General features: G+C 41.7%; 1 protein-coding gene across 2 annotated transcripts in view; it reads right to left on the bottom strand.

Moving 5' to 3' along the window:
* Window positions 1-294: 294 nt before the first annotated feature.
* The window catches only part of LOC115942883 (uncharacterized), a 28,198-nt gene continuing 10,051 nt past the window's right edge, over window positions 295-18,441 (bottom strand). For both annotated transcript variants that reach the window (XM_081814718.1, XM_081814719.1), the window contains 4 exons: window positions 18,210-18,297; window positions 11,873-12,008; window positions 9,837-9,966; window positions 295-2,131 (listed from right to left, as the gene is read on the bottom strand). In XM_081814718.1, coding sequence (XP_081670844.1) covers window positions 2,111-2,131; window positions 9,837-9,966; window positions 11,873-12,008; window positions 18,210-18,228 — 306 coding nt within the window. In that variant the 5' untranslated portion in view covers window positions 18,229-18,297 and the 3' untranslated portion in view covers window positions 295-2,110. The remainder of the gene's footprint in view (window positions 2,132-9,836; window positions 9,967-11,872; window positions 12,009-18,209; window positions 18,298-18,441) is intronic.

Here is an 18,441-nt window from a genome sequence, read left to right as displayed (position 1 = left end):
TAATGCATGGGTAGAGAAAAACATGTGTTACTATATCATCAGATTTTTAAAGTATTTGATAATCATATTTCAATAAAATTGGTTTCCTTTGTAATCATATGTATTTTATTTCATGCATTAGAAAATATTCTGAGGGGCACCTGGGTGGCTCAGTAAGTTAAGCGTTGCCTTCGGCTCATGTCATGGTCCCAGGGTCCTGGGATCGAGCCCCTAATCTGGCTCCCTGCTCCGCGGGAAGCCTGCTTCTCCCTCTCCCACTCCCCCTGCTTGTGTTCCCTCTCTCGCTGTGTCTCTCTCTGTCAAATAGATAAATAAAATCTTAAAAAAAAAGAAAAGAAAAGAAAATATTCTGAGAAGGGATCCACCGGCTCCCCAGACTAAGAAGTTCATTTCTAAAAAAAAAAAGATGCAGGGGCCCCTGGGTGGCTCAGTCGTTAAGCGTCTGCCTTTGGCTCAGGTCATGATTCCAGGGTCCTGGGATCGAGCCCCACATTGGGCTCCCTGCTCGGCGGAAAGCCTGCTTCTCCCTCTCCCACTGCCCCTTCTTGTGTTCCCTCTCTCGCTGTGTCTCTCTCCGTCAAATAAATAAATAAAATCTTTAAAAAAAAATAAAAAATTTAAAAATTAAAAAATTTAAAAAAAGATGCAAAAGCCCTGCTTAGCCAGACTGAGAGATAGCTGTTCTGCTGAAATTCATTTCTGAAACATGTAAGCGTTGGAACCTCCCCCAAGCCCGCAGCTCTGCCAGCCAGATTCAACAATCACTCTGAATTCCAGGGAGCTGGAAGGAGGGGGATGGCAAAGTGCAGGCTGATGGAAAACAACACTTGCTCAAGAACCCAGACCAGAAGAGGAGGCATCTGCCTCAGTTCCTCTCTGTTCCCTCCCTCCATGTTCCACTGTCCTCCCATCTGGGCCTGGGCGATTTGCTAGTATCTCGTCGTTACCGTGATAGCCTTGGCTATTAAAAATAATAATCTTCAAATTCCTCACTTTTGGTGTGAGCCTCAGTATTTGCAGTGGCACCAAAACAAAAGTAGATTTATTGCAAATATATTGCATAGTTTTCAGTGAAGCTCAACCTTGGCCCACGGTACAGAAAGGCATGATAAGTGGCTCCTGCTTTGCCAGCTGTAAAACTCAACTGGAAGCTGTTCCAAGCTCAGGATGAATACAGTGTGTTTAATAAAAAGGAGAAGAGGGAGAAAGAGGAAGAGAAGGAGGAGGAGGAAGGGAGAAAGGTCCTTGTTAACTTTATTAAAGTCACTTGAGATGAAAGGTCCCTGCTGATTGTCACCCTCTGGTTAGTTTTAATGGCAGTGAGATTGTAGTCCACTTAGTAAATTGTAAACATGGATTTGGATCTGGCCACTTACTAACTGTGAGACTTTAGGCCACTTAAGGCCTCTGAGCCTCCTTTTCATATGAAATGGAGTTGCTCAGAGTAGCTGCCTATAGGGTTGCCCTGAGGATCGGATGAGAAAAATCCTGTAAGGAATTTACCTGGGGCTTGACACAGGGTGAGCCAGAGTCTCAACCCTGGTCCTCACACTGGCTGCAGGGAGTGATCACGGGAGGTGTGTGTGAGGGGGTGTTTATTGTGGTAAAATATACATAACACAGCCTTTACCATTCCACTCCTTGTAGGTGTACAAGACAGTGACAATTGAGTACATTGACAAAGTTGTACAACCACAACCACTGTCCATCTCCAGAACTTCATCTTCCCAAACAGAAACTCCATCCCCATCAAACAATAATTCTCACCTGGGCAGTTTCCAAATAACATCTGGACCCCACCCCAGACTCACTGAAGCAGGGCCTCTGGGGGAAGGGCCTGGCAGCAGTATTTTTTAAAAAACTCACAACCACAATGTTGATCATTAAACAAAGAAAGTCCTACTCAAGTAGGTTTCCAGTTCCCCAACCTTTTTTGGTCACCTCAACTCCTTGAATGTACTAAGAAGGCAGAGGATGAAGAGGATTGAGCCTACAGTTGCCAACTCTGGGACCTGGACATGGCTGCAGGCCCCTTCAGCCTGAACCCTCAGCTCCTTTGGCACGTCCTTTTCAGTTTTCCCAAGAGGAGTTTATTGCTGTTGTTCTCTGATCACAGAGGCAACATTAGCTCCTGAGAGAAAAATCAGAAAATATAGATAAGCAAAACAGAAAAACGCAGTTTCCACTTTGAAAACATTCCTCTTGTACTTCCTGATTCCTTAAGCCCTCTGAGCTCTTTCTGCCAGCTGGCTGCCATTTGCCCGTATGTCCTGAGCCTAGATTGATTTTATTTTATTTTTTGGTAAGATTTATTTGTTTGTTTGAGAGAGAGAGAGAGAGAAAGTGCTTGAGCAGAGGGAAAGGGAGAGGGGAACCAGGGCTCCATCCCAGGACCCTGAGATCATGACCTGAGCAGAAGCCAAGAGTTGTATGCTTAACTGACTGAGCCACCCAGACGCCCCATAAACTTGATTTTAGTTAAGAGTGTCCCATATACTTTTTAGCCCATGTTCACTATTTCTTGGAATGATTTTTGCAGAGGTGGAGGGTTTCTTCCCTGACTCCTTGATATCACCCACTGCATCTTGCTTTCCTGTCTTTAATATTTAATTTCTGTGGGAAGCAAATTCAGTTCAACAACATGAATGTAGCATCTGCATACATACATGGGGAAAGGCACTGTCAACTTGAGTCATATTACTATTTAGCTGTTTTAGCAAAGTTTGATTTGCTAAGATGCTTTTTATAATGAATGTAATTTCTTACAAAGGGCAGGTAAAAATCAGTAATGACCACAGATACTGAAGGAGTGTTAAAAACTGTGGGGGTGCCTCTCCTCGGTAGTAGTCAGACATCAGGGAATGTTGTCATCTTTCAGGAAAACCGAGGCTCTGACTCCTCTTCTTGTGATGCAGGCTGAGGAAATGGAAGCAGGGCTGTACCTGGGCCTCAAAATACCTTCCCATACTTCCTACCCACAGAAGAGTTATTTGAGCCAACAAACTTCTGTTTTAAAATGTGATGACATCTCTCGGGTGCCTGGGTGGCTCAGTTGGTTAAGCGACTGCCTTCGGCTCAGGTCATGATCCTGGAGTCCCTGGATCGAGTCCCGCATCGGGCTCCCTGCTCGGCAGGGAGTCTGCTTCTCCCTCTGACCCTCCCCCTTCTCATGTGCTCTCTCTCATTCTCTCTCTCAAATAAATAAATAAAATCTCAAAAAAATAAAATAAAATAAAATGTGATGACATCTCTCTATACACGAATAATGAAGTAGCAGAAAGAGAAATTAAGAAAACAGTCCCATTTACAATTGCACCAAAAATAATTAGATACCTAGGAATAAACCTAGCCAAGGAGGTAAAAGACCTGTCCTCTGAAAACTATAAAATACGGATGAAAGAAATTGAAGACGGCACAAACGAATGGAAAGATAGTCCAGGCTCACAGAGCAGAAGAACAGATGTCCATACTACCCAAAGCATTCTACACATCTGATACAATCTCTATCAAAATGCCAACAGCATTTTACACAGAACTAGAACAAACTGGGATGCCTGGTGGCTCAGTCGGTTAAGTGTCTGCCTTCGGCTCAGGTCATGATCCCAGGGTCCTGGGATCGAGCCATGCATCAGGCTCCCTGCTCAGCGGGAAGCCTGCTTCTCCCTCTCCCACTCCCCCTGCTTGTGCTCTCTCTCTCTCTCTCTCTAACAAATGTGTAAAATCTTTAAAAAAAAAAGAAAAAAGAACTAGAACAAATTATCCTAAAATTTGTGTGGAACCACAGAAGACCCTGAATTGCCAAAGCAATTTTGAAAAAGAAGAACCAAACTGGAGGTATCACAATCCCAGAGCTCAAGATCTACCACAAAGCTGGGTAATGAAAACAGTATGTCACTGGCACAAAAATAGACACATAGATCAATAGAACAGAATAGAGAGTCAGAAATAAACCCACAATTATACAGTCAATTAATCAATGCAAAAAGACAGTGTCTTCAACAAATGGTGTTGGGAAAACTGGACAGCCACATGCAAAAGAATGAAATTGGACCACTTTCTGACACCATACCCAAAAATAAATTCAAAAGGGATTAAAGATCTAAAACCACAAAAATCTTAGAAGAGAACACAGTTGTCTTTTTGACATCGGCTGTGGCAATATTTTTCTAGATAATGTCTCCTGAGGCAAAGGAAGCAAAAGCAAAAATAAACTATTGGGACTACATCAAAATAAAAAACTTCTGCACAGCAAAGGAAAACAATCAACAAAACTAAAAGATAACCTACTGAATGGGAGAAGATGTTAGCAAATGACATATCCGATAAAAGGTGGGTATCTAAGATATATAAAGAATGGAACACCAGAAAAAAAAAATCCAATTTAAAAATGGGCAAGAAGACATGAACATTTTTCCAAAGAAGACATCCAGATGGCCAACAGACACATGAAAAGATGCTCATCACTCATCATCGGAGAAATACAAATCAAAACTGCAATGAGATTTCACCTCACACCTGTCAGAATGGCTAAAATGAACAACACAAGAAATAGGGGTGTGTGGGTGGCTCAGTCGGTTAAGTGTCTGATTCTTGATTTCAGCTCAGGTCATGAACTCAGGGTGGTGAGATTGAGCCCTGCATCGGGCTCCATGCTCAGCAGGAAGACTGCTCATGATTCTTTCTCTCCCTCTCCCTCTGCCCCTCACCTCTCTGCACTCTCTCTCTCTCTCTAAAAATAAATAAATCTTTAAAAAAAACAAAAAAACAAGAAACAAGAAGCGTTGGTGAGGATGTGGAGAAAAAGGAACTCTTGTGCACTGTTGTGGGAATGCAAACTGGTGCAGCCACTGTGGAAGACAGTATGAAGTATCCTCAAAAAATTAAAAATAGAATTACCTTATGATCCAGTAATTCCACTATTGGGTATTTACCCAAAAAAACCCCTGAAAACACTAATTTGAAATGATGTGTGCACCCCTATGTTTATTGTAGCATTATTTACAATAGCCAAGGTATGGAAGCAGCCCAGGTGTCTATTAAATAAATGGGCAAAGAAAATGTGAGATATATATATATATATATATATATGAATATTATTCAGTCATTAAAAAGAATGAAATCTTGCCATTTGCAACATGTTTGGAGCTAGAGAGTATAAGGCTAAGCAAAATAAGCCAGTCGGAAAAAAACAAATACCATATGATTTCATTCATTCATTCATTCATTCTTAAATTCCTTTAAGAAACAAAACCTATGAGGGCACCTGGGTGGCTCAGTCGGTTGAGCGTCGGGCTCTTAGTTTCAGCTCAAGTCATGATCTTGGGGTCCTGGGATCGAGTCCCACAACAGGTTTTGTGCTCAGTGCGGAGTCTGCTTATCCCTCTCCCTCCCCCTCTGCTCCTCTTTCTCTCTCAAATAAATAAATAAAATCTTAAAAAACAAAACAAAACGTATGAACAAAATAAAAAAGAGACAAACCAAAAAACAGACTCTTAACTATAGAGAATAAACTGATGTTTACCAAAGGGATGGGGGAAGTAATAGGTGATGGGGATTAAAGGGTACACTTATCATGATGAACACGGGGTGATGTACAGAGTTGTACACCTGAAACTAATCTAACACTGTATGTTAACTACACTAAAGTAAACCTCCCCCACCCCGAAATGTAATGATCTCAGAGGATCCTCACTTCAAACTCTTTGATATCAAACATCTTTTTCTAACACCAAGGTCAGCCTAACTATGGGGCTAGGGGTTCCAACATGGCTGGGAGCACTGTGGGGGCCTCCCCCCACACTGGCCTTGAAGGGACTGAAGGCTGCTTTGGGACACGTGTCTGCAAAGAGGCAAACAAAGACTACATCAGCTTCAGTTTCCTTGTCTGCAAAATGGGGTGATGTGAAAGGGCCAACGTGAAGACTTAGGGGAAATCATGTTTCTAAAGCCCTTTGCATGGCGATGGGCACACAGCAGGCTCAGAATAACAGGTACCTTTTACTGTTGACATCATCAGCATCATCGTCACCATCTCCTATGCCATCTCCTCTGGCATAGGTGTGGTGGGTTGCTGATGCCCAGTTTGGATCTATTTCTCCCCAGAAAAAGAGAGATAAATATGAGAACTTTCATCCCTATAATTCTATGGTATTCACTGATACCACTAACTAACTACTAACTAACATCCACTACTAACATGACCCCCTTTAATTAACCCAGACAAGCATGTCATTAGATAAAACATAAATGATCTTGTTAAGAATAAGTAACATGGGCTGAAGCTGGACAAACTACTTAGGTCTGTTATTTTATTTTTATTTATTTATTTTTTTAGAGGGAGGGAGAGAGAGAGGGCAGGGTGGGGCAGAGGGAAATGGAGAGAGAATCTTAAGCAGGCTCCATGCCTTGTGCAGAGCCCAATGCAGGGCTCGATCTCACAACCCTGAGATCATAACCCCAGCTGAAATCAAGAGTCAGATGCTTAACTGACGGAGCCACCCAGGTGCCTCTAGGTCTGTGTATTTTAAACTGTGGTCCTTAGATCTCCCTTAGGAGAACTACCAAGAAGACTTGTTTAAAAGGAACTTCCCTGAATCTGCAAGGTGAACCTGGAACATCTTGTCATACAGGAAGAGAAAGAAGCTATTCAAAAGGACTCAGGAGGTAATGTGAATCGGCATGCACTGGTTGAAATGGGACAATGTGAGAATAAACATGTCAGTGGATCAAAACATATCCTGGTATGTTCAAATGATACCAAAAACAAACCAAACACTCCTGGGTAACTTTCACAGAATGCTAGAGAAACAACTTATCCCTTTGGAAACTGACAAAATAAAGGGGAAAATCAAACATTTATTCTCCCTCTCCTGTTAGAACCTAACCTCAGGAGAACCAAATAGTTGTTGCAAGGAGGTTTCTCTTTATAAAAGAATTCCAACTGATAAATGAAGATAGAATGATAGAATATCGCCACTGTGCCGTCCCCTAATGCAGTAATGGATTAGGTATCGAGCATCAACATTTCCTAATGCAACACAGGAGAAACAACCATACTAAGTTGATACTAGGTGGCTAACTATGGGAGTATATTATGTTCATCTTGCCAAAAAATAAAATCTGAACCTGATCAAGCAGCTTGGTCCCACCACCAATTTACATGATGTAAAAGGGATATAGGAAAATGTTAAAATGTACCAGGAATGCAAGCAGCAAAATTGAGATGGTGGGAAACTCTGCTGGACATCTAACCTGGTTTCTTCAGTAAATATATTGCAAGGGGGGAAAAGAAGACAAAAAGAAAAACAGGGGGTGGCTTAAAAGGGACTGAGGCATATTAGCCTACTGCAGTGTATAGACTTTAATCCTAATTCAAACAGAGGGCAAAAGCCATATTTTTAAAGAGAAAACTAGAAATTTGAACGTTGATCCTATTTGGTGATTTTAAGGGATTATTGTTAACTTCTTTAGGTGTGAAAATCACATCATGGTTATATTTTTTTACAGATTTTATTTATTTATTTGTCAGAGAGAGACAGAGCGTGCACTAACAGGGGGGGAGGAGCAGAGGGAGAGGGAGAAGCAGACTCCCTGCTGAGCAGGGACCCCGATGTGGGATTCATTCCCAGACCCTGGGATCATGACCTGAGCCGAAGGCAGATGCCCAACCAACCGAGCCACCCAGGCGTCCCATGGTTATATTTTCTTTTAATTGAGGTATAACTCACATACAACAAAATTTACCATTTTATAGGGTAGAATTCAGTGGTTTCAGCATTTTCACAAGGTTGTACAATGATCACCATTATTCAATTCCAGAATGCTTTCATTACCCCAGAAAGAAACCCCATACTCATTAGTTGTCACTTGCCCTTCCCTTCTTTCTCTTGTTTCCTAACAACCAGTAATCTACTGTCCCTATGGATTTGCCTGTTATGGGCATTTTGTATCAATTGATCATACAATATATAGACTTTTGTGACTGGGTTTTTCCACTAGCATGTTTTTAAGGTTTATCTATGTAGTAACATGTATAAGGACTGCATTCATTCCTTGTTACGGTCAAATAATATTCCATTGAATGGATATATCACATTTGGTTTATCCTTTCATCAGTTGATGGACACGTACTGTTTCCACTTTTTGGCTATTATGAATAATGCTGCTGTGAACATTTATGTACAAGTTTTTCTTAAAGATTTATTTATTTGAGTGGGGGAGGGGCAGAGGGACAGAATCTTAAGCAGACTCCCTGCTGAGCAGGAAGTTATATGTGGGGCTCAGTCCCACAACCTGTGAGAGAAACCAAGTGTGGAGGCTCAACCTGACTGAGTCACGCAGATATCCCTATGTACAAGTTTTAGTGTAAGCATTGTTTCCACTTCTCTTAGGTATATACCCAGAAGTGTAGTTGCTGGGTCATGGTAACTCAATGTTTCATGTTTTAAAGAACTATCAAACTGCTTTCCACAGTAACTATACCATTTTACATTCTCACCAACAATGTATGAGGACTCCACACCTTAGCCAACATTATGTCTTTTTTTATTATAGTCATCCTAGTGATTGGCAATTAGTATCTCATTATGGTTTTGATTTACATTTCCTTAATGACTAATGTTGTTGAGCATCTTTTCATGTGCTTCCTGGCTATTTATATATATTTTGGGGGCACATATCTATTTGGATCCTTTGCTTGTGTTTTAATTGTGTTGTCTCTTTATTGTTGAGTTATAAGAGTTCTTTATATATTCTAGATGTATTATTATGTATATCATTTTATTAGTATATGATTTATGATTATTTTCTTCCATTCTTTTCACTTTTTTTGAATTGTGAATTGTCTTTTCCCTTTTTTTTTTTTTAAGATTTATTTATTTATTTGACAGAGAGAGAGACAGTGAGAGAAGGAACACATGCAGGGGGAGTGGGAAAGGGAGAAGCTGGCTTCCCGCCGAGCAGAGAGCCCGATGTGGGGCTCAATCCCAGGACCCTGGGATCATGACCTGAGCCGAAGGCCTGAGCCAATCAGGCGCCCCTCTTTTTTTTTTTTAAGATTTTATTTATTTATTTGAGAGAGAGAGAGCACACCAGCAGGAGGAAGGGGCAGAGGGAAGGGGAGAAGCAGACTCCCCATCTGAGCAGGGAACCTGACGTGGGGCTCCATCCCAGGACTCTGGGATCACAACCAGCGTCAAAGGCGCTTAACTGACTGAGCCACCCAGGCGCCCTATCTTCAGTCTCTTGATACTATTGTTTTATGTACAAAAGCTTTTAATTTTTTTAAAGATTTTATTTATTTATTTGACAGAGAGAGAGTACAAGCAAGGGGAAAGGCGGGGAGAGGGAGAAGCAGGCTCCCGCTGAGCAGAGAGCCCGATGTGGGGCTCAATCCCAGGACCCTGGGATCCTGACCTGAGCCGAAAGCAGACACTTAACTGACTGAGCCACCCAGGCGCCTCGCTTTTAATATTGATAAAGTCCAATTTATCAATTTTTTTCTTTTGTTGGTTGTGCTTTTGGTGTCATATCTAAGAAAGGTTACCAAATCCAAGGTCATGAAGATTTACACCTATGTTTTCTTCTTAGCGTTTTATCATTTTAACTCTTACATTTAGGTTGTCGATCCATTTTGAGTTAAATTTTGCATATGGTGTGAGGTAGAGATTTACCTGTGGATATCCAGTTGTCCCAGCACCATTTGTTGAAAAGACGATTTTTCCTCCATTGAATTACCTGGACAACCTTATCAAAAATCAATTGACCATAGAAGTATGGGTTTGTTTCTGGAATCTTAATTCTATTTATTTTATGGCTATTTTATGCCAGTATCATACCTCTTTGATTTCTGTAGCTTTGTAGTAGGTTTTGAAATTGGGAAGTGTGAGTCTTCCAAATTTGTTTTTTCTTTTGAGGATTGTTTTATCTATTCTGATCCATTGAAATTTAGGGGCAGCTTGTTCATTTCTGTGAAAAAACAGTTGGAATTTTGATCAGTATCACATTAAATCTGTTGATAAATTTTAACAGTATTAAATTGTCCAATCCATGAACACAGACATATTTCCATTTATTTGGTCTTCTTTAATTTCTTTCAACAATATTTTGTAGTTTTCAGTATACAAGTCTTGTGCTTCTTGGTTAAATTTATTCCTAAATATTTTCTTCTTTTTGATTCTATTATAGATGGATTTTTTCTTAATTTCATTTTCATATTATTCATTGCTAGTGTACAGAAATAAAATTGATTTTTTTATATTGCTCATGTATCCTTTTACTTTGCTGAACTAATCTATTAGGACTAATAGTTTTATTCATATGTATTTTTAGGATATGTCATCTGTAAATGAAGATAATTTTATTTCTTCCTTTCTAATTTGGGTGCCTTTTATTGTTTGTTTGTTTTTTTAAGTGCCCTTATCTTTTAAAGATAAGATTTGAAATATTTCTAGAAAAAAATGATGTCTGGGATTTACTTCAGAATAATATGGAGGGGAGATACAAGAAGATAAACAAGAGGTGCCATGTGTTAAAGCTGGGTGATGGATGTGTGAGGGTTCATTATACTAATCTCCTTATTTTTGTAAATACTTTAAAATTTCCATAATAAAAACCAAAATGAACACTCCTGGAGTCCTCACTTTGGATGGACTTTTGGACTCAGAATGTCTGGGTAAGGAGTGAACTTTTTAAACAAGCTCCCCAGACTATACCTATAGAAAATATTGTTTGAGGGTTTCCATCCCAGTCTGTGAATTACAAGTGAACAGAGCTTTCTTTATCCTGGCCCAGGATGCCCTCCAGGTTTTCACCACCTTGGTGCTTTGCCAAACTCAGGTCTGTGTTCGAGAAGCCATGATGAAAGATGCCCCTTTACTTTCACAAAAACCTGTGATTAGGCAATGTCATTTGTATATATTGACTTAGTGAATATTTTGGTTGCTGGAAATGTTAAATTTCATTAACTTGTCACTCAATTAGGCCACTGCCACAAAAAAGGGGGGGCCATGCATACATGGTTGAACCCAAGTTTTTAAATTAATATTCCACTTGTTTCTACCTTTTGCCTCATCGCTATCAAGTACCACAAGTTTAAGAACAAACTGCCTTCAAACCAAATGTCAGCAAACTGTGTAGCGTCACACAAGCCAATTTTTCTTTGTTTTTTTTACATGAGAATAACTTAGCAGTTCAACAGAAGTAGATTGTTTTATTTTAAAATACAATAAGAAAAAATATCTAATTCTGCCTTCTAGATTTTGAAGGTGAAACTATATAGCTCTCTGAGCCTTATTTTTGGGTACTATTTAAAAATTTTGTTTCCACCAAGTTTAGACCACACAGGCTGCCCCCCAGAGTTGCCCCTTCTGGGCCCCGTTTTTGCTTTCCATAGCTGCACTCATCTGAACTTCAGACTCCAACTGAGCCCTGACTTTTGGTTTGATACCCTCTGAGCAGTCAAGCCCTTGCTCTGTTGGCATATTACTTTGAACTTCTTACGGCTCTGTTGCTGCCGTCATTATTTCTCTTGTATGTGGGGCTCTCTCCATCAGTCTTTTCTGTTCCTTCTCTTCACAGTCCTTGGCACAAAAGTGCTCAATGGATGTTATTGGCTGACATCCAGTCCTATCCAACTTTACTAAATAGCACACCTACAGAAACTAAACATTACGCTATCATGGGATCCTGGGCATTTGAAAGAATATTGTAACATGCGCCGCCCAGGTTTATGTTTAGCATTTAGCAGCGGAGCAATGAAGGCAACTGCAAATATGAAGTTCATTTGCAGTTCAGCAGAGAAGTACTTGTTTTGCACACAAACGAAACCCCATACATCCACATCTTGCCAGTTGTGCTTTTTCGTAGAACTTACATGTAGTGACTGCATCTTAAATTAATGTCCAGCACTGCCAGGGAATTTTCAGGGCTGAGGCCCTCGTACTGATGTTTGTCCTCGGTCAGCCCATTTGGTGCTTGAGATAATGCCCAGTAGATAGGAGAACGGTTTCCTGGAAGTGAAAGAGCAAATTCCTCTGAGCATTCCTCATGGTGTCAGGAATTGCTTCTCTTGAGGAAGGAATTGAAATCATTTGGCCATCTCTCTTTACCCATAGTCTCAATTTCCTGACATTCAGAGTTTTTCAGTGACACATTCTGCTGGGCGTGTGAACTGACCAAACAGGGTGTGGCCTCACAGAGCGTGCTGTGGTGAGCAGACCGTCTGACCTCTTGTTTCCAGCTGAGACAGGGCCAGTGTTTGCGTGCATGTGTGTGCGTGCGTGTGTTAGCAAAGGATAGGGTTTGACTTTGATCAGTTCAGCTAACTTTGTGAGGAACATAAAAGCAAACCAAAAAAAACGGTGAAGTGGCGACATAAGATTATGGGATATCGACAAGTTCAAAGTCATCTTTGTATTTCCAGTCTAACCTGTAAATCCTATGTTTTTTCTCTTTTTCTAACAGCACTAAAGGAAAAGTAGGGTTATCCCTGAATCAGAACCCCGAGTTTTAGAGATCCACCATAACACATTGCTCTACCCTTGCCAAACAAAATGCTTGTCAGGCCTTAAAAAGGCTTAGAATTAATCCCACAGCTGCTAGTTATGATATTCGACTTGTGGCGTTCCTTCCTAAGTTTAGGGAAATTCCATTCAAAGTCCCCAAATTCTTTGTTTTGTTTTTTTTTTTTTTCAGCATATACAGCATGTGGAGTTTAATATGGATAGTTTTATGAAAAAACAATTCTGTATCTACAGGATGTTGGTCACAACTGTGCTTTACTTAAAAATCATCATAAATGCCCTATTTATATTTTCTGTTCATGATTTCTAAGAAAGCACAGCTATGGGCTATAATTGGTAGCATATGGTGCTATTACCTTCTGTAGAAATGCATTTCCCTCCCTCAATTTGATGTTAATAATTTGATTCATTAGGCTGAAAACTCGCCGAAAGATTGTTGGCTTTATCCTTCCATCTAGGATGTTCTTTTCACTCTTTTGAGATTTGGTAAGCTCCAGCTCCTCAAAATTTTTCCTTGGATAAAAATTTTATTTATTCAACAACCATCTACCATATGCCAGGGCCTTCACATACATTGTGTTATTTGATCCAATGACACCGTGAGAAGGATACGAATCCCTGCTTTATAAATGAGGAAACCAAGGCTCTGAAAAGTTTTGATGAAATTGGTCAAGATCTCACAACTAACCAGATATGTTGGCTCCAAAGACTGGCTCTTTCCAGCGCACTCAGCTGCCTCCCAGACCAGAGGTTATAGGCTTGTAATCCAGGATCAGGAAAAGTTTTGTGGAGGAAGTGGCAGGATGGGGAGCTCTTTTAAATCAGAGTGATAGAAGCTTTCAGAGCAACAAGTGGGAAAAAGTACTAGGGATCAAAACCATGTGGAAAATAAACAGATCTGCAACATACACACAACCTTTCTGGGCACCTGAAATCACACCATTAGAAAGTAGTTACTTTCAATCGTTCTATCACATTAATGGATCACCTCCTAGGTGCCAGCCTTGTTCTAGGGTGCTGAGGATGAGCTAAGACTAAAGTAATCCCGTCATAGTGCAGTTGACAGTAGCAGGGTAAGGTCTCTCCTTCCTTCCCCCCCTTCACTTAGTAATTCATTTATACCTTTCTTTTCCAGGAGCTTCAGAAGTGCATCCAGGAGACAAGACTCAGAGAGAAGCCCGGGAGTGGGTTCTGGGTGGTGGACTATCCCTGGGATGGCAGAACTGCCCATGGGCATCAGTTACCCCAGGGAGTCTGTCTGTGTCCAGCCTGGGTCCCATCTCGGAGGGGAGGGAGATGCTACCAGGCAGGCAGAGGAGCAGGGAGGCTGTTGGGAATAACCCATTTACTCTGAATGGCGTCCTGGTCCACCTGTCTAGGCCTTTGTTCAGAGTCTTGTTGCCTTGGTCCTAGTGAGGACCAGTCTTCCTCACACACCTGCACCTGCCTGGTGTGCTCATCTCACCCAGAGATGAAACCGCCTCCATTTTTGTCTCCCCTACAAGAGGAGAGCTCTTCACAGGTGAGGCGGGCTTAGTCCTCTCTCCTTTGGCTTCACACAGGCTGGGGTGCAGTAAGGCTGAATCAGGCTGAAGGGAGGGAGGGAGAGGTGGGCCTGGGGAACAAAGGAGCTCAGAGCGGATGGTGAAAAGGAGCTTCCTTCAGGAAAGAAAAAAGGTGGGATGCATGTGATGTTGGTTAGACCCAGAGGTAGACAGGCAACTCTGGGATTTAACGGATGTGAGGCTCCTCCTTTCTCCCTATAAGCCCAACTGGACTCTGCGCATCAACCTTATAAGCCGAGTAGGAGTTGTGAACCAGTAAGTCAGCCTGAACTTGGTTTCCTGATGTGTTCTGTTTCACCAGCATTGTGTATTCACAAAAATTGACTTTGTGAACTTTTAGATGAGGTATGTGTCCCCCCACAGGCCCCAGTGTTCTTTATTTCTTACAGAGGTCCAAACACAGGGTCATTTTACTGACCCTGGTTGACCTGTGGAGGTGTTTGCATATCCTGAGTTCTATGGCAATATCTGGGGGAGGTACCCGAAAAGCAGGAGTCGCTGACATCCCCCTCTTTGTCATTCCCTATGTAACCAAATTCCCTATGTAAGCCAAATTTTGTTGATCTTGCCTCCTCAGCAGCCCCTGTACCCATCCAATTTTTCCATGCCCACTGCTGTGGCTCTGGGGTGACAGTTGGCAACCTTTTCCTGTAATAAGCCAGAAAGCAAATATTTAGGCTTTACAGGCCATATGGTATCTGTCACAACTACTCCAGTCTAGTGTAGGGCAAAAGCAGCTATAGATAATATGTAAATGAATGAGTGTGGTTGTGTTCTCATAAAGCTTTATTCATGGACACCGAACTATAGATTCATAAAATAGTCATGAATCATGAAATATTATTATTTTTCTGACTTTTTCCCCTATTTAAAAATATAAACACCATTCTTAGCTCAGGGCCCACATAAAACCAGGTAGTGGCCTAGATTTGGCCCATGGGCCGTGGTTTGCTGACTCTTCGTTATGGGTTGAGTTGTGTCCCTCCAAAATTCATATGTTGGAGTCCTAAACCCCAGTATCAGGATGTGACCTTATTCAGAGATACAGTCTTTGTACTGGTAATCAGGTTGAAGTGAGGTGGTCAGGTTGGGCCCTAATCCAGTATGATTATATGTCCTTATAAAAAGGGGAAATTTGAACACAGACACATACAGAGGAAGACCATGTGAAGACACAGGAAGAAAATGACCACCAACAAGCCAAGGAACACCTGAAGCTACCAGGAGCTCGTAGAGAGGTCTGGAACAGATTCTCCCTCACAGCCCTCACTAGGAACCTGTCTATTGACATCTTGATCTCCGATTTCTACCCTCCCCGACCACGAGACAATACATTCCTGTTTAAGCCCCCCCAGTTTGTGGTATTTGTTAGGCAGCCTCGGCAAACCCCTCTCGCCCTGCTCTGAGGAAGCGCCCTCATCTCTCACCTCTGTGAGGCCTGTGACTGCTTAAGCTCCTTCCTGACCAGCCCCACCATCTGCTCTCCACACAGTGGCCAGAGCGATCTTTTTACAATCACGTCAGTCCTCAGTGTAGACCTTCTCAGTGACTGCCTGCTGTTCTGAGGTAGATAAAGAACCGCAACCTTACCCTTCCCAGAAGTCTGGCCCTGCCTGCCCTCTAAACCTTTCCTTTCAACTCCCCGCCCTTGTGCCCTCCTGCCTCGGACACTTCCCGTGGCTGTGGTGTGACCATTGCCTTCAAGGGCCCCTTCCTTGTATATGTGTATAAAGGCAAATATAATTGATAATTGACATTACATTCATATTTTTCTTTTGATTTTAAAAGATGTTAAAATTAGAACGTTTTTGTGGGCCTGATAAAGAGGTTGCCCTGGCAGTTCCCTCTACCTCATGGTGAGGCTGAAGGGGGACATGAGAGGGACTCAGGTCACCAACATCTCCTTCAGCCCCTCCAAGTAAACTTTTGTGGTCCCTAAATCACTCCTATTAGCATCACCAAGAGGGGGTTTGTTTGGTGAAAAACATGAGGGTCCTTCCAGCAAGAGTAGACTGGCTACCATCTTCAAAGGACACTCGTTAGCCCAGCACTCCCTCCCCCATATAGAAATTCTCCAGTACCCAGGCCAGGGATGCTGCTCCCACCCCAGCCCTACCCTTTGCCTGGTTACCTTCCACTCACCCTTTAGCTCTCAGATGTCATTCCTTCAGGAAGAGCATCCCTGACTGCCTCCTGTGCCCAACAGGTTAGAGGAATTAGATGATATGACACTTACTACTGTTTCTAATCATGCATTTGTTTTTGATTTAGGGCCACCTCCTCCTTCTTGGAGCGGTAATTTCTATGATGACAGGGTTCTGTCTGAGTTTGCTCATCACCATTATGATCTCAATGCCCAGCACTGTGCCTGGAATTCGATATACATGTGATAAATGAATGAATGACAAAGTATTTCTAATTCTTGAAATTCCACCTAAAGAGATTCAGTCCTTTGAATCTTAAAGGCTTTACATCTCCTGGGTTCCCTTTAAAATGCAAATACTCAGTGGTTATTAGTTATGGAGGAAATGCAGCATCGGAATGGGCTCAGACATGGTGACCACACGTGGGACCGGCACTGTCTTGGGGACATAGCGATACAGCATTGGTTACCTTCCATGAGGACTTCAAAGAACCTCCTCTCTTACTTTTGACCTTCTTTTAGGGATCACTAATCAAAAGGACTGTGTGGCTCAGTTGGTTAAGCGGTTAAGCATCTGCGTTTGGCTCAGGTCATGATCCCAGGGTCCTGGGATTGAGCCCCACATTGGGCTCTTTGCTCAGCGGGGAGCCTGCTTCTCTTTCTCCCACTCCTCCTACTTGTGCTCTCTCTCTCACTCTCTTTCTTTCTGTCACAGAAATAAAAAGAATCTTAAAAAAAAAAAAAGGACTTGGGCTCAGGCAGTATTTCTAGTGCATTTAGTAATTAAAACTTAATCTGGAGAGGAAAACTGAGAAATCGGCCAAGAACAATTCTACAGTAATGGGGTGGGTAACCACAATCCAACAGCCCTGTCTGTCGCTGGAGCACCAGTGTTCCTTGATTATCTTCCTGCTGGGAGCTCAGCCCTTCTCTCTCCCCCTGCTTTGTCCCCTGAGTGCACGTTATCTGAGCTTCTGCTCCAATTGTACTTGGCTTCTTCCTCTGTTTTCCTGCCACTTCTTCCCCGTCCTAGTCAGATTTTATCTAAAATTTCTCTAGATATCAGTAGCTAACTACATTCAGTATTTGAGTTGTTGCATGTTTGCTACAGAGATCTTCAACGCATATTCATTTTGAAAAATATATAGTGTACTATCTGCTAAATAAAGGCATACTGGGGGTGGGGGGTATCATGCTTAAAAACCAGCAAGAGCCTGGTCCAAACAAAATCCATCATTCTTTTTTTTTTTTTTTTTAAGATTTTATATTTTTATTTGACAGAGGGAGACATGGGGAGAGAGGGAACACAAGTAGGGGGAGTGGGAGAGGGAGAAGCAGGCTTCCCACCGAGCAGCAAGCCCGATGCAGGGCTCAATCCCAGAACCCTGGGATCATGACCTGAGCTGAAGGCAGCCGCTTAACGACTGAGCCACCCAGGCGCCCCCAAAATCCATCATCCTGATCTCTCAATGTAAAATTAATCTGTTAGTTTAGCTCTGAGTTGTGATTTTTTAGTGTAGCTTCCACTGTTCAGAAAATATTTTCCTTTCCTCTTGACTTCTTAGATGTCTAGTTCTGGGATCTGTGAAATTCATGCATCCATTGTCAAGGGAGCAATCATCTCTAATATCTGAATCTTGCTTTATGCTTTTACAGTGATTATTTGAACACTGTAGCTTCATATCTTGGGATTTTTAGTAGTCTATAAATGTTCTGTCTGCCTTGCTATTATCATCATGGTATTCATTCGGTATAGATGGGCATGAATGTGTCCCTTGATCTGGGGGAACTTTTTTTTTGAAATTCATTTTTCTCTAATTCTAAATATAATTTATATTCACTATTGTACTCTTCCCTCCCTCATAATTCCATCCTGGAAAAGAAACATTAAAGTGCGGACTTAGTCCTTTATAAGTTAACCAAATCCTGTTTGGTGTGAATGTAAACTGATTATTATCAGCAATATTAAAAAAATAATACCTTGGTTATCTGCAGCCATTTACAGGTAAACATGTCTCTTTATCCATTCTCACTTATTATCAACTCCTTGAAGTTCCAAGGTCTGCTTCTGAGGAAAGGCATGAAATATAACTAATTGAAATTAATTGTGTGATGGGAATAATATTTTCTGTTAATGGTAAATATTCAAATGGTTTGGGGCTACTGATGATAGTAAAGGAATGGCTTCTAATTTCAAAGTTCAGATAATTAT

Source organism: Leptonychotes weddellii, chromosome 3 (genome assembly GCF_054177405.1).
Source record: "Leptonychotes weddellii isolate Sample4059 chromosome 3, ASM5417740v2, whole genome shotgun sequence".
In the NCBI taxonomy this organism is placed as follows: Eukaryota; Metazoa; Chordata; class Mammalia; order Carnivora; family Phocidae; genus Leptonychotes; species Leptonychotes weddellii.
The sequence above is the reverse complement of the archived record's forward strand: the minus strand, read 5'-3'. Positions and strand labels throughout refer to the sequence as shown.